Source organism: Balaenoptera acutorostrata, chromosome 5 (assembly GCF_949987535.1).
Source record: "Balaenoptera acutorostrata chromosome 5, mBalAcu1.1, whole genome shotgun sequence".
Classification (NCBI taxonomy): Eukaryota; Metazoa; Chordata; class Mammalia; order Artiodactyla; family Balaenopteridae; genus Balaenoptera; species Balaenoptera acutorostrata.
Window position 1 is genome coordinate 67,263,344 of NC_080068.1, and position 14,280 is coordinate 67,277,623.

Genomic DNA, 14,280 nt, shown 5'->3' on the forward strand with positions numbered 1-14,280 from the left:
TGCATTTTTTTGTTTATTAAATCATTCAACCGGTATTGAGTACATACTATATACCCAGCACCAAGTAAGGTATTAGGAATACAGTAAAATGGATAAAGTCTCTGATGTCATAGACATTATAGTCTATTAAAGACAAACCTTAAACAAGATATTAAAATAAAATTATGAATATTCTGCTAGGAAAAGGAACTTTATGGCGACATATTGAAAGGGAGTCTAGGATCTAGGGTTCATTTCCTTTGTGAGAAAATGATGTTTAACTTGGCTATAAAGGATGAACAGGAATTAGCCAGGTGAGGGGACTGGAAGGGGTGAAGGATCTTCTCCTTAGAAAGGTGGGGGCAAGAAAAAGTCCATTAAGCCTGGTGTTGAGAAACTGAGGGGTGAGGAATGGGGGGGATGAGTTTGGGGAAAAGAAGCTAGACCTTGAAGTAGGCAAGGGCCAATCATCGAAGTCCCTGAAAACAGTTAATGGATTTTAAATAGAAAGTGATGTGATCAGATTTATATCTTTGAAAGATGACTCTGACTTCAGTGTGAAATACAGATTTGAGAGGCTGCTAATACACTAGTGCAGTTGAGAGAGAATAATGGCCAGAATAGGATGGTAGCAGGGGAACAGAAACAAGTAGGCTGACTGAAGAGAAACCAATGTGAGCTGAGGAGCCAGATTCTTTGTGACTCCATTAGCAGGTGATCTTGGACAAATTATTATTACTGTTTTTTTTTATTAAGGTATAGTTGATTCACAATATTATATGTCTTAGGTGTACAACATAGTGATTCATAATTTTTAAAGATTATACTTCATTTATAGTTTTTATAAAATATTGGCTATATCCCCTGTGCTGTACTGTACAATATATCCTTGTAGCTTATTTATTTTATACATAGTCGTTTGTACCTCTTAATCTCCTACCCCATTTTGCTCCTCTCCCCTTCCCTCTCCCCAGTGGTAACCACTAGTTTATTCTCTATATCTGTGAGTCTGATTCTTTTTTGTTATATTCACTAGTTTGTTTTATTTAGATTCTATATATAAGTGATAACATACAGTATTTGTCTTCCTCTGACTTACCTAAGCATAATATCCTCCAAGTCCACCCATGTTGTTGCAAATGCCAAAATTTAATTCTTTTTTATGGCTTAGTGGGTACTCCAGTGTGTGTGTGTGTGTGTGTGTGTGTGTGTGTGTGTTTGTATGTATGTATGTGTGTGTGTGTGTGTGTATATATATATATATATATATATATATATATATATATATATACCACATCTTCTTTATCCGTTCATTTGTTGATGGACACTTAAGTTGCGTCCATATCTTGGCAACTATAAATAATGCTGCTATGAACATATATGTTTTCGAATTAGTGTTTTCATTTTCTTCAGATATATACCCAGGAGTGGAATTGCTGGATCATACAGTAGTTGCATTTTTAGGTTTCTGAGGAACCGGCATACTGTTTTCCACAGTGGCTGCGCCAATTTACATTCCCACCAACAGTATACAAGGGTTCCCTTTTCTCCACATCCTTGCCAACATTTGCTATTTGTGGTTTTTTTGACGATAGCCATTCTGACAGGTATAAGGTGATATCTCATTGCGGTTTTGAATTTCATTTCTCTGATGATTAGCGATGTTGAGCATCTTTTCACATGTCTGTTGGTTGGGCAAATTATTTAAACTCACTGTAACTCAGAGACCGCATCTGTAAGCATTACCCGACTAAAAAGGCAATTGTGAAGATTTATTGAGATAGCTCTTGTAAAAAGCACTCTGAACAGAGCTTCCCACATGGAAAGGGCTTAATAAATGTTAACTATTATTTAAGAGGTAGCATCAATAGGACTTTGTGATTAAATGAGAGATAGGAGCTTTCGGGGAAAGAGGACTCAGTGCCTAGGTTCAACAACTGGGTAGACAGATAGTGGAACGACAGGAAACTACTAGAGAAGACTTAAAGACTGAGAGGATTAGTTCAGTTTTTATGTAAAAGACCTATTGTAAACTCATAAATCCTGACTCTTGTAATCCAGAAAGATTCTGGTAATATAAATGTCACTTTTTCTGAGTTTTTGGCACAAGTGCATTTTTTTAATCCTGTTTTTACCTTCCTTAGTCATTTCAATGATATGGAAAAGGCTAAACCAGTAGCTTGTACTAAAAGTTGCCATATTGCACAGAAGTTTTCCATTTAGTAATTTTAACAATTATTTTTATAAAAAAGCACTTTCTGGAAGGCAATATTCCAAAGGATCCCAATTAAAAGTATTTTGTAGGGGTAAAACTTTAACTGAAAATTTATGACATAAAGACTACCCTTGGGCTTCCCTGGTGGCGCAGTGGTTGAGAATCTGCCTGCCAATGCAGGGGACACGGGTTCGAGCCCTGGTCTGGGAAGATCCCACATGCTGCAGGGCAACTGGGCCCGTGAGCCACAACTACTGAGCGTGCGCATCTGGAGCCTGTGCTCCGCAACAAGAGAGGCCACGATAGTGAGAGGCCCGTGCACCGCGATGAAGAGTGGCCCCCACTTGCCGCAACTAGAGGAAGCCCTCGCACAGAAATGAAGACCCAACACAGCCAAAAATTAATAATAATAATAATAAATAAATAAATACATAAATAAAATTTAAAAAATAAATAAAGACTACCCTTATAATACTTAAATGTTTTTATTCTTAATCTTAGCGACTAATTTCTAAGCATTAATTCAATAATATTTATTGGAAGTAAACTATGGACTCTGTAATAGTAACAGTAATAGTTAATATTGAGTTCTTATAATGTACTGAGCAGTATTAAGTGCTTTATGTATATTAAAATTTTGGGGGAGATTATGAAATATAAAATATTGCCCCTAGATATTATACCAAAAGCACAAGCAATAAAAGAAAAAATAGATAAACTGGACTTCATCAAAATTAAAAACTATCTGTGCTTCAAAGGACAATACTAAGAAAATGAAAAGACAACCCACTGAATGGGGGAAAGTATTTGCAAATCATATATCTGATAAGGGGATTGTATTGAGAATATATTGATATAAAGTATGCTTACAATTCAATAATAATGAGACAACTCCATTTAAAAATGGGCAAAGGATCTGAACAGACACTAAAGAAGATATACAAGTGACCAAATAAGCACTGAAAATAAGCACATTAGCTAACAGAGAAATGCAAATGAAAACCACAATGGATACTACTTCACACCCACCAGCATGATGATAATAAAAAAGATAGATAATAACAAGTATTGGTGAGGATGTAGAGAAATTAGAACTCTTATACACTGTTGGTGGGAATATAAATGGTAAAGCCACTTCGGAAAACAGCTTGGCAGTTGCTCAAATGGTTAGTTATAGTTATCATATGAATCCTGGTATATGTCCAAGATAAATGAAAACATATATCCACACAAAAAGTTGTATACAAATGTTCATAGCACCATTATTCATAACAGCCAAAAAGTAGAAACCACCCCAATGATAAAATATTTTCTATCCATAAAATGGAATATTATTCCACAATAAAAAGGAATAAAGTATTGATACATACTACATAATGGATGAACCTTGAAAACATTATGCTAAGCTACGGAAGCCAGACATAAAGAAACACATACTGAATGATTCAATTTATATGAAATGTCCAGAGTAGGTAAATCTAGAGATAGAAAGTAGATTAGTGGTTGTCTAGGCCTGAGGAGGCTGGGGGAAATTAAGAGTGGCTGCTATTGGGTACAGGGTTTCTTTTTGAGGTAATGAAAATGCTCTAAAATTGATTGTGGTGATGGTTGAACGAGGCTGTGAATATACTAAAACCAAAGAATTGTACACTTTAAATGGGTGAATTATATGGTAAAGTGAATATCTCAATGAAGTTGTTTTACAAAAAAAAGATAATGCCCCTCCACATGAAGGACTTCCTATTGAGATCAGAGGTTGGTTCTTTTCTATAAAGAACCAGATAATAAATATTTTAGGCTTTGTGGACCGTACAGTTTTTGTTGCAGTTACTCAACTCTGCCACTGCAGCACAAAAAAAGCTACACAAAACACATAAACGAATGAGTATTCCAATGAGTATTCCAATTAATGAGTATTATCAACAATGAAATCTGAGTTTCATAATTTTCATGTGTCATGAAATATTTTTCTTTTGATATTTTTTCAATGATTTTAAAATGTAAAAACCATTCTTAGCACACGGGCCATACAAAACCACAGCATTCTGGATTTGGCTCATGTGCCATTGTCTGCCAACCCCTGATCTAGATTCAAAATAGTCATGTCACAGGAAAACATAAAAAGACCTCCCCTTTTCTCAATAAATTATCTTTTAAAAATAAGTCAATTAAGTCAATACGTACTTTTAATTTTTCTTTTAAGGCTTCTTTTTCTGCCATAATCCTTCTTAAGTCAGATAATGCAAGTTCTTTTTCCTTTTCCATAAGACTAACAGTATTATGGGAGACTGTGGTTTGGGTAGATTCTTGTCTGAGTGCAGATAATTCTTCCTGCGCCTTAATGTATTAAAGATATACATTAAAAAACATTGGATATGCTCCCAGTTAAAAAAAGGCAAACTAAACATATGCTACTTTTGCTCTCTTCCCAAATGCCACCAAAATGAGAGTAAAAGGATTAATGTAATAATAGTAATAGTAAAAACAAAGGACAAGGAGATTGAGGGAAGTGCCAGCCACAAAACTTGGGAAACCAAATAGCAGATGAACAACTACTAATTAACTAAGCAGTCCCAAGAAAGCAGAAATCTAAGCCAACAGTGGGAAAAGCCCAATTTGTACTGCAGAATCCCAAAAAAGCACCAGAAGTGAAAAAGCCTTTTTCAACTTGGCCTCTTAACCTGTATGTCCTTCTCTCCCTCTCAAAATAGCAGTAGGATTTCATGGGAGATTGGTATGGGAACAAATTTTGGTGATAAACACCATGCTTTGCTCAGACTCACCTTGCCCTCTGACAACTGAGGCTTTATAATTAGCCCAAACTGTACTGAATCTCCCCCCTATCCCTAGAGGCTAAGTCCTTAATATCCAATTAGTGAGTGCTACCCACTGTTTCATAGACATATCCCAACATGTCTGAATCCCAAGGATACACCTGGCTCAGAGTCAGGCTGAGACTCATTCAGTAGTTTTAGAAATAGGGAATTACCCCTAACTGACCTGACCCGTAGATAAGCTAGAAAAGAGGAAGAATAAATATGAAAAAGCAATAGAAAGCTCTGCTTTGGGAACAGGATGATAGCAGAAACTATTACTTATTAATTCTAACTGTGAAGGAAAATCACTAAGGTCCATATATTACAGTAATTTAAAGGATATATACTGGTACCATTACAGTTAACTGGTGCTATATAATCTGTTGGCTTAATTATAATCAATATCTTACTTCATTATATAAGACACTTAGTTTATCTCTTTCTGCTGTCAATAATTTAACATTGGACTGTATATCCTCCATATGTTTTTCAAATCTTTCTAGCATATGCTGAAGTTCATCTCTTTCTCTTGTGATCAGATGAATTTCTGAGTTGTAATCACCCTGAAACATAATTCAAAAACAGAAGTTATCATTTGTTATAATTATCACCATTTGGTTGCCACAAGGATGCTGATGATGAGACTGACTGAAAGATGCTAACAGACAAAAAGAACACAACTTCTTTAATGTAATTAAGGAACACAATATTTAATCTATAAGGAGAGAAGGAGAGAGAGTGCTGGCAGTACTGGGGCAAATTTTCTGGCCTTCAAGTTCCCAGCAAGGGACCCAGTTGCCACTGATACTACTTGATCAGATTCCATGAGATGTTTCAACTGTCATTCTCCCTGAGTTGTTTATACTGGTGGTAACTAAAGTATAATCCCCAGACCAGAAGCATGTAGCATCTGGGAACTTGTTAGGCATGCAAGTTTTGGGACCCACCCCAGACCTACTCAATCAGAAACTTTGGGGACAGGGCCCAGTAACTGGTTCATCAAGCCCTCCAGGTGATTCTGATGCATACTGATTGTTGGGGATCCCTAGTTTATAACCCACTCCAGGGGAGGAATTAAGAGGGTATGTGTATAGCTGCTCATCCAGTACAAGTAACTGTACAGCCTAGCACATTCCTCAGTGTCTTCTGTGACTGAATCTAAGATCAATTTCCCTAGCACACCAACCCCCAACTATCCCAGCTTCAAACCTATGTGAGGTCTATTTTTGCAATCAGATAAATATAAATATTTCTCTTTTTTTAAGATTTATTTTATTATTTATTTATTTATTTTATTTATTTTTGGCTGCATCGGGTCTTAGTTGCGGCACGCAGGCCCTTTGCTGTGGCACGCGGGATTCTCTACAGTTGTGGAGTGTGGGTTTTCTCTTCTGAAGTTGTGGCGTGCAGACTCCAGGGAGCGTGGGCTCTGTACTTTGCGGCACGCAGGCTCTCTAGTTGAGGCGGGCGAGCCCAGTAGTTGTGGCACGCGCAGGCTTAGTTGCCCTGTGGCATGTGGGATCTTAGTTCCCCGACCAGGGATCGAACCCGCGTCCCCTTCATTGGAAGGCCGATTCTTTACCACTGGACCACCAGGAAAGTCCCAATATAAATATTTCTACCAGACGGTGTACATTAGGGACGTTCACTGAATAAGCAACTACTTCCAACATTTCTAAAACAAGATTATGCCTATTATTCCAGTACAATTCAAAAAATCCACTATCTTCATAGCTATTGCAGAAAATAAATATGGTAAATGTAGACTTGGGATCTGTGGTATATTAATGTTCAAGTACTAAATGCAGAAGCTCCAGATAGTGATAATCTGATAATTTGGTACACTGGGAAGCATCCTGATCTATGTTATTCAATATCTACTGTGCACATACCATGACCAATGTAGACTTGGTAAATGGTAGATATCTGTGAAGTTCCCTTCACCTGCCACTTGGAAATAAGTTATCCTCTTGGTTAAACAAGCAAAATCAAGGCATAATGGATGAGATTAGCTATCTGGACACCTTAAAGGCCGAGATGTATTATAGGACAAAAGCAATTAGGGTGAGGACTTAATCAAGATTTAAATAACGATAAAAGAAAATCTGTAACTTAACAGTATCTAAATAAAAGTATCTTACAGAAAGGAGGTGGGCTGCCTATGTTTTAGAAAAGGAGAGCTCAATGAATAAGGATTTGACAGTCTATTTTCATTACTGTCTAGGTCTCAGCTTAAACGTCACTTTCTCTACGGAGTCCTTCAAGATTCTCCAACCTAATTCAGATCTCCCTCAATGTACTCTCATAGCATTCTGAATCTTTCCTGTATTCTTTCCTCATTAACACTTACTATACATGAGATTATAAAGTTATTTACATGATTGGGTGTTTAATGTGTCTTTGCCACTAAAATGTAAGCTCTATCAGGGACACAGTAGGTATCTGGTCTTACCACATCTTCAGCACCTAGCACGGTACCCAGTAAAATGAATGAATTCCCTACTTTTCCAAATATATCTTGTATGTAGGTATTTATATTTGTGTTAATAATTCCCTTTTACCACTCCACTGTTCCTAACACACACACACACGCGCGTGCACACACAATGCTAAAGACTGTGAGGATAGGAAATAGGTCTTCTTTATCTCATATTCTGGGTGTCTCATTCATAGTACATTCTCAGTATATGTCTACTGAACCGAACCTAATTTTCTACCTAGACCTGATGTGCTTTGAACCAGCAAATAATAAGGAAATGAAACATTTACTAGGAACTAGGTGTTATACTGAACCCTTCTACAAATTATCTCATGTAACCTTCACAAGAGGCTGTAGTTACTTTCCTCACTTTGCAAATGAGGAAACGTGAAGTTAGGTAACTTGTCTAAGGTCATAAAGCCAGTGTGCAGAGTTGAAACTTCTATCAGGTTTCCAACTCCAAAGCACTTTCCGCTACACTATTCTCAAAACTCATATTTGGAACCCTAGTGAGTACAAGGTGAAAGAGGACAGTGCCGTCCCTACACAGACAACAGAGAATCAATGGGTGTACTGTTGACAAAAATCATTGATATTAAAAATGTCAATATTTTTCTGAGTTGCTGCAATCCCAAGAAACTCTGCCTAACAATTTGCCATAAAGCAGGGGTTGAAAACTCACAGCCTGTACCTAATTCAGCTTTAGAGAGGTCTTTGTTGTCTGCCAACAAGTGTTTCTAAACACGTTTAAAATACCAAATTTTAGGTGGGAATTTACTCTAGTTCCCAGCACTCACAACTGTCTTATACTCCATCCATTTCACTCATGTACATCACCCATTATTCCTTACCATGCCTGAAATTTATTACTGGGACTTTAAAATGCTATCAATGTCCCAACTTTCTAAACTTTAGAAAGTAAATTCTTTATCTATGTCAGGTAACATTAGAACATTTCAAGAAGTAAATAAGTTGAAGGGGGGGAAAGTCTTTCCTAATTTCACCAGTACCTTACCAGTATATCTCAATTTGTCTTTCAATTATGAATTCACACCAAGCAAACAAATCAAACATTTAAAAGCGTTGAGGTACTTATCTACTCAGTTCTATTTAATAAATACTTGATTAAACTCATCAACCATCTTGTAGAATATTGTCTGACACAATGAAGGTGATCAATTCAGTGATTTTTCCTGATCCCTAGGTATATATGGAGCTTGAAAGACAACTCAGTACACATAAATTAACTTACACTGTATTTTCCACTAGTTCATTGTGCTTGTAACAGATAACATAGCATAGTGTTTAAACTAAACTTCGTAAATCAAATTCAGCCACTAGCCAATGAGGTTAAAAAACAGTCTAATCAGAAAATGACTCAAAACCATTTGACAATGGACAGAGATCTTCAGGAAAAAGATGACACAATTGGTTAATAGAGCCAAGTCTGAAATCAAATGTTCTGAGTTTTAATGATTTTACTCCCAACTTCCCCTAATTTTATCTAGTGTGTAGACAACATTAGGGTCACATAAGCCTCCAGGACTCCTATAGCTCCAAAGCTTGAAATAAAGAAAAATCTAAAGAACCCAAATGATATTCATAAAACGTTGAAAATAATTAAGACCTAAAATAGAGATACATGCTTTTAATCTCTTATAAATCATGGTTAACTTTAAGTAATATATGTCTTTAGACCACCGAGTTGTAAATGTGATTGTAGTGGACAAATGGGATGATCTGTCCAGCACTCACTGACATTTTGTACCTTCCCCTGTTGCATAGTTATCATGGAAGATGACTGGTTTGTACAATGTGGCCTGGCTTTCTGACTGGTCCAAGGCTGGGAATGGCATGAAGCCATATAAACAAAGCCACTCTGCTTCAAGAGACAAAATGCATCTGATACAGAAAGTAAAGGATAGAAAGAGTGGAAATGTCCAATAGCGCGAGTTCCTGGTTCCAGTTTCTGGAAGCTCAGATGCCCCCGCACTCCTCCCATATATATAATGAGCTATTCAATCTTTCCTTAATTTCCAGGAGTCAGTATGCTTTGCTTTGTTCTTAGGTAGTTTTCCTAATTAATTCAGTGTTCCGAAAGTACAGGTCATGGAGGAAAACAAAAATCAAAATTAAGAAAGACTTCTTAAAAGCAAGTAGAATAACGTTACATTTAATACAATAATAAACCATAAAAGTTTGCTCATAAAGATACTTTCTTGCCTTATCAATTACTCTCATAAAGAGATATTACCTTTTCTAGTGTCTTAAATACTGGAATTTTTTCACATGTAGAATGACTTCGAGAGCAAGATCTTCGCTGTATTAAATGCTGGAGTCTTTCTAGCTCTTTCTTATAAAAATCTCGTTCATCTTCTATACCTTTCAGAAATGTATCTAAACGAGAAGGTGACTTGTCTCGTCGTTTTATTCCATGTTCTAGCCTCATCCTCTCAACTTCCAAAGTAAGTTCTTTTTCTGCAAATTAAAGTATAAAATATTAAAACAATGTTGCATATAAAATGTATAATCAGCCAAATAAATTATATCAATAACTTTTACAATGTAGGTTACTAAAAATCATTAGCTATTTCGTATATCACCTATAACTGCCAGATATCAAAGAGGTAAATGCTGAAAGGAAAAGAGAAAAAAAAACAAAAGCAAAAATTAAAAGTTTAAATAAAATCCAATAAGTCAAAGTCCTCTGCTTTTGTCATATACAAGGATAGGTACTATTTAGTACTACACAGTAGTACTGAAGCAGTAAATCACCACATGGTACATTATGATGACCTGAAAATGCACTAAAAGAAAATTTACCTGTAAACAATTGATCATAATGTGGGCAATTTTAACATTAAGCTTGAATTCAATATAGTATATACACAAAGAGGTCAAAACAACTAGTCTTTCTTCAAATAAACACAATTATTAACTTTTACCATAGAAATCACCTTTTCAGGAGTCAAAAGTAGCCTAATACTGGCAATTTCATATAGTTCAATTTAACTGATATTCTTTACAACTCTAAAGCATGAAATGATTTTCAAGACATTTTCTGATTCACTTTCCAGCTTTTCTTTCATTCATTCCACAGATAATTACTGAGTATTTACTATATGCCCAGCATGAGCTAAGGATACAAGTATGAAAAACATAGCCAAGGTCAAATAATTATTCTAGTTGTAGTAGGACAAGAGCTACAAAAGAACAGCATGCAATGCAATCTGGAGGATGAATAGGGGAATTCATTCTGAGGAGTGACCAGAGAGGTAAGAAAGTATGAGAGTGGAAGGAACAGGCAAATGTGTTAAATGCTAAGTCAAATAAATTGATGAATGGAAAGTGTCCACTGCATTTACCATAATGGAGGTGAGTGGTGACCCTAACAAGAGCTGTTTTATTGGTGACGTGAGGACAGAGCCAACTGGAGTGGACTGAGGTGCTAAAGGGTAGTTGGTGATCAAGCAGAAAAGTATAGATGACTTTTTAAGATGTTAAAGCTATGATGAGAAGGAAAGAGTGGCTGGATAGGAATGGGTACAATTTTTGCTTTTAGAATGGGAGAAGGGTAAGCACGTTTGAATATCAATGGGAAAAAACAGTACAAAGGCTAAAGTTAGGAAAGGAGATAATTAATATGAAAGCGTTTTAAAATTAGAGAAAATGGGATCTAGAGAACAGATGGAGGCAGTGGCCTTTCATAAGAGGTACATGTAACAGGAGGGAAGATAAAGACGGACAGGTTCAAGACCTGGGGACAGGAAACCGACGGAACGCCTCCCTGACGGCTTCCATTTTCTTAGGGGAAACCAAAGGTTAAGATCATCCTCTTAGAATGGGTTTACTGAGAATGAAAAATATTTGAAAATGTTCCCTGCAGAGACTGGGCAACTAAGCAGTAAGAAATATAGAGTAAGATTTCCATACATCACTGAGGGGGGTGCTGTGGTTTGGGATCATATATAATTTACGGTGCCATCGATACTGTCGGGTGCACATGCAAGGAGTGCTTAGCTGCTCGTGTGTAAGTGTTCTGGTTGATCCATGGCTAGGTTTTGGGCAGGGGGATGTATTCAAAACACAAAGAAACGAGGGAGTTTCAGGTATCTGAAAAATTACACTGAAATGGCAGGACAGAGCTAGCATGAAAGGAAGTAAACTGCAAACTTTTATGTGTAGGTCTAAGCACTTTAATAATATATTAACCCATTTAATCCTCACAACAACCTGTTGGGTTAGGTGCCATCATTAACCACGTAGATATGGAGACTGAAGCAATGCTAAGTAACACGCTCAAGTCATGCAGCTGGTAAGTAGAGAAGGTCAGACAGATTATCCACATGAATGCTGAAGTGCCTAGGATATAGCTTCTTCTTAAAATAGCACACCGGCTTTCCTTCACTACATGGAGTTTGATGGCACCAGGCTTCTACGCTTGCCATCCCCTCTGCCTGGAAAATTGCCCCAGATCTTCATATGGCTGGTGTCCTGTCACTAAGCCCTTGGATCAGTCGATCTCTAGCATACCCTCCCATTGTACTGGAAAACCCTTATCACCTAAAACTAACTTCTTCACTTATGTGCTACTAGTTTGTCTCCCTAACTAGATTAAAGCCGCCACAGGAGCAGGGGCCTTGTGTATCTTGTTTACCATTATGTACCATGGCACCAAAATCGGTTCATAAACACTTGTCAAATGAATGAATGAACAAATGAATGAATTCTTACAAGTTCCTTAAACCAACTCATTTAGGATGGGGTACCTGGCAGAAAGCCTATTTCAAGTGTGTGTGTGTGTGTACTTTAAGATGATAAAACTGCATTTACTTAAAAAGATTCTATACTTCAATTTTCCACTATTTCAGAATGGTCTTCCGGGTAGTCTTAATTAATTCTATTATTGCATGCCTCAAAGAAGGATATATATACATTAAAAAATATTCAACCGTGGTTCCCTGTACCAACTAGTCAGAATGTAAAAGGCCCCTGTAAGGTCCTTGAGGCAGAGAGGTTTTCTACTGGATCTCAGTGCCTACTCTGGTTTCTGATACACAGCAAGCACTCAACAAATATTTATTGAATGAATGAATGAAAGATCATCTACTACTAAAAATAATACATTAAGAGGAAATCACAATCACTTTTTAAGTTATCAACATTTTATATTTTACCTGTAACTGCAAAACTTTCAATTTTTTTGTTAAGTCTTTGCTTTTCTTGTTCAAGCTGATGAACAACAGTTTCCAGGTCTGATTTTATAAGGAGTTCATCACTCAGTCTCTCCTTTTCTTTATGACATAAGTTTAATTCCTGAAAATTTTAACACTATAATTAAGATTTCTAGCAACTTTATAAATATTATAGCACTTAAAATAGATATTTGTAAGCACATTTATTTAAGAGTAATTCACATACACATTTTTAGTCAGTCAAATATATATGGTTTCAATGAAAGTTAATTATCAACTGTGGCTAAAAGCAACAATAAAACCCAAATTCAACGGTGCTCCTTCTAAAGTAGTAGAACTATTGGATTTTATTTTCTTTTAATTTGTTTAGCATATTGTCTTTTTAAAAAATGAATATGTACTTGTACAATAAAAAATTTTTAAGCTTTTTTTATGTTTAAAGAAAAGCAGAAGACAGTGCTGTAAGACTACCATAGGTATACATAAGTACAAAGGTTTCTCTCTCAGCCTCATCTGCACAATGAGGGTAAGACCAGTACCTGGACACTGAGGATTCATCTATGAATGGATGACTCTATGAATGTGAAGCACTCTGTACAGTGTCCGGCACATGGCAAGTACTTAATAAGTGTTAGCTAATAATATCATTAGTATTTACCTTAAAAATACATAAAATGTAGTACCAATGGAAAAAATAAGAAGGTCGGAAAGTACAGCAACATCTTGCTGTCAGGCAACAATACTGAAACTTGGTCAGAGTTCTGAGACAAGCATTATGAATCACATATAACTGTATACAGTGTGCATACAAACAGCAGTGAACAAACAGCAAAAATCCCTGTCCTCATGGAGCTTACACTGTAGTGAAAACATCATCAAAACATCTACTTTACATTTATTGACCTCACTGGAGAATTTAAAAATATCTATGAAACTCAAGAGTAGACAACATTTAGCAGGTTTAGCTAATTCAATTATTCAATATTGAGCTGAGGGACTTCCCTGGTGGCACAGTGGTTGAGAATCTGCCTGCCAATGCAGGGGACACGGGTTCGAGCCCTGGTCTGGGAAGATCCCACATGCCACTGAGCAACTAAGCCCGTGCGCCACAACTACTGAGCCTGCGCTCTAGAGCCCGCGAGCCACAACTACTGAAGCCCACGTGCCACAACTACTGAGCCCGTGTGCCTAGAGCCTGTGCTCCGCAACAAGAGAACACTGCGGTGAGAAGCCTGCGCACCGCAACAAAGAGTAGCCCCCGCTCTCCGCAACTAGAGAAAGCCTGTGTGCATCAATGAAGACCCAACGCAGCCAAAAATAAATAAATAAATAAATAAATAAATAAATAAATAAATAAATTTATAAAAAAAAAATATTGAGCTGAACTGAATACCTGCAGTTGAATAAAACAGGAAGCCATTGTGATGCACTGTTAATAGTGAGCATATAAAAATCAACAAGTATTTGAACACCTACTATGTGCCAGCATATCACAAATGGCTTTGTTTTTTAATTTGCCTTATGACTGCCACCAGAACATTACAGCTTGACTGTAAAAAGAGTATAAGTAGGGCTTCCCTGGTGGCGCAGTGGTTG

General features: G+C 36.7%; 1 protein-coding gene across 7 annotated transcripts in view; it reads right to left on the reverse strand.

The window, feature by feature from the left end:
* Window positions 1-14,280, reverse strand: part of CEP135 (centrosomal protein 135) — a 78,014-nt gene that overhangs the window by 36,462 nt on the left and 27,272 nt on the right. For 6 of the 7 annotated variants that reach the window (XM_057547354.1, XM_057547352.1, XM_057547353.1 and 3 more), the window contains 4 exons: window positions 12,667-12,805; window positions 9,744-9,967; window positions 5,421-5,573; window positions 4,379-4,531 (listed from right to left, as the gene is read on the reverse strand). In XM_057547354.1, the coding sequence (XP_057403337.1) occupies window positions 4,379-4,531; window positions 5,421-5,573; window positions 9,744-9,967; window positions 12,667-12,805 (669 nt within the window). The remainder of the gene's footprint in view (window positions 1-4,378; window positions 4,532-5,420; window positions 5,574-9,743; window positions 9,968-12,666; window positions 12,806-14,280) is intronic. The other variant, XM_057547356.1, reaches the window with a different exon arrangement.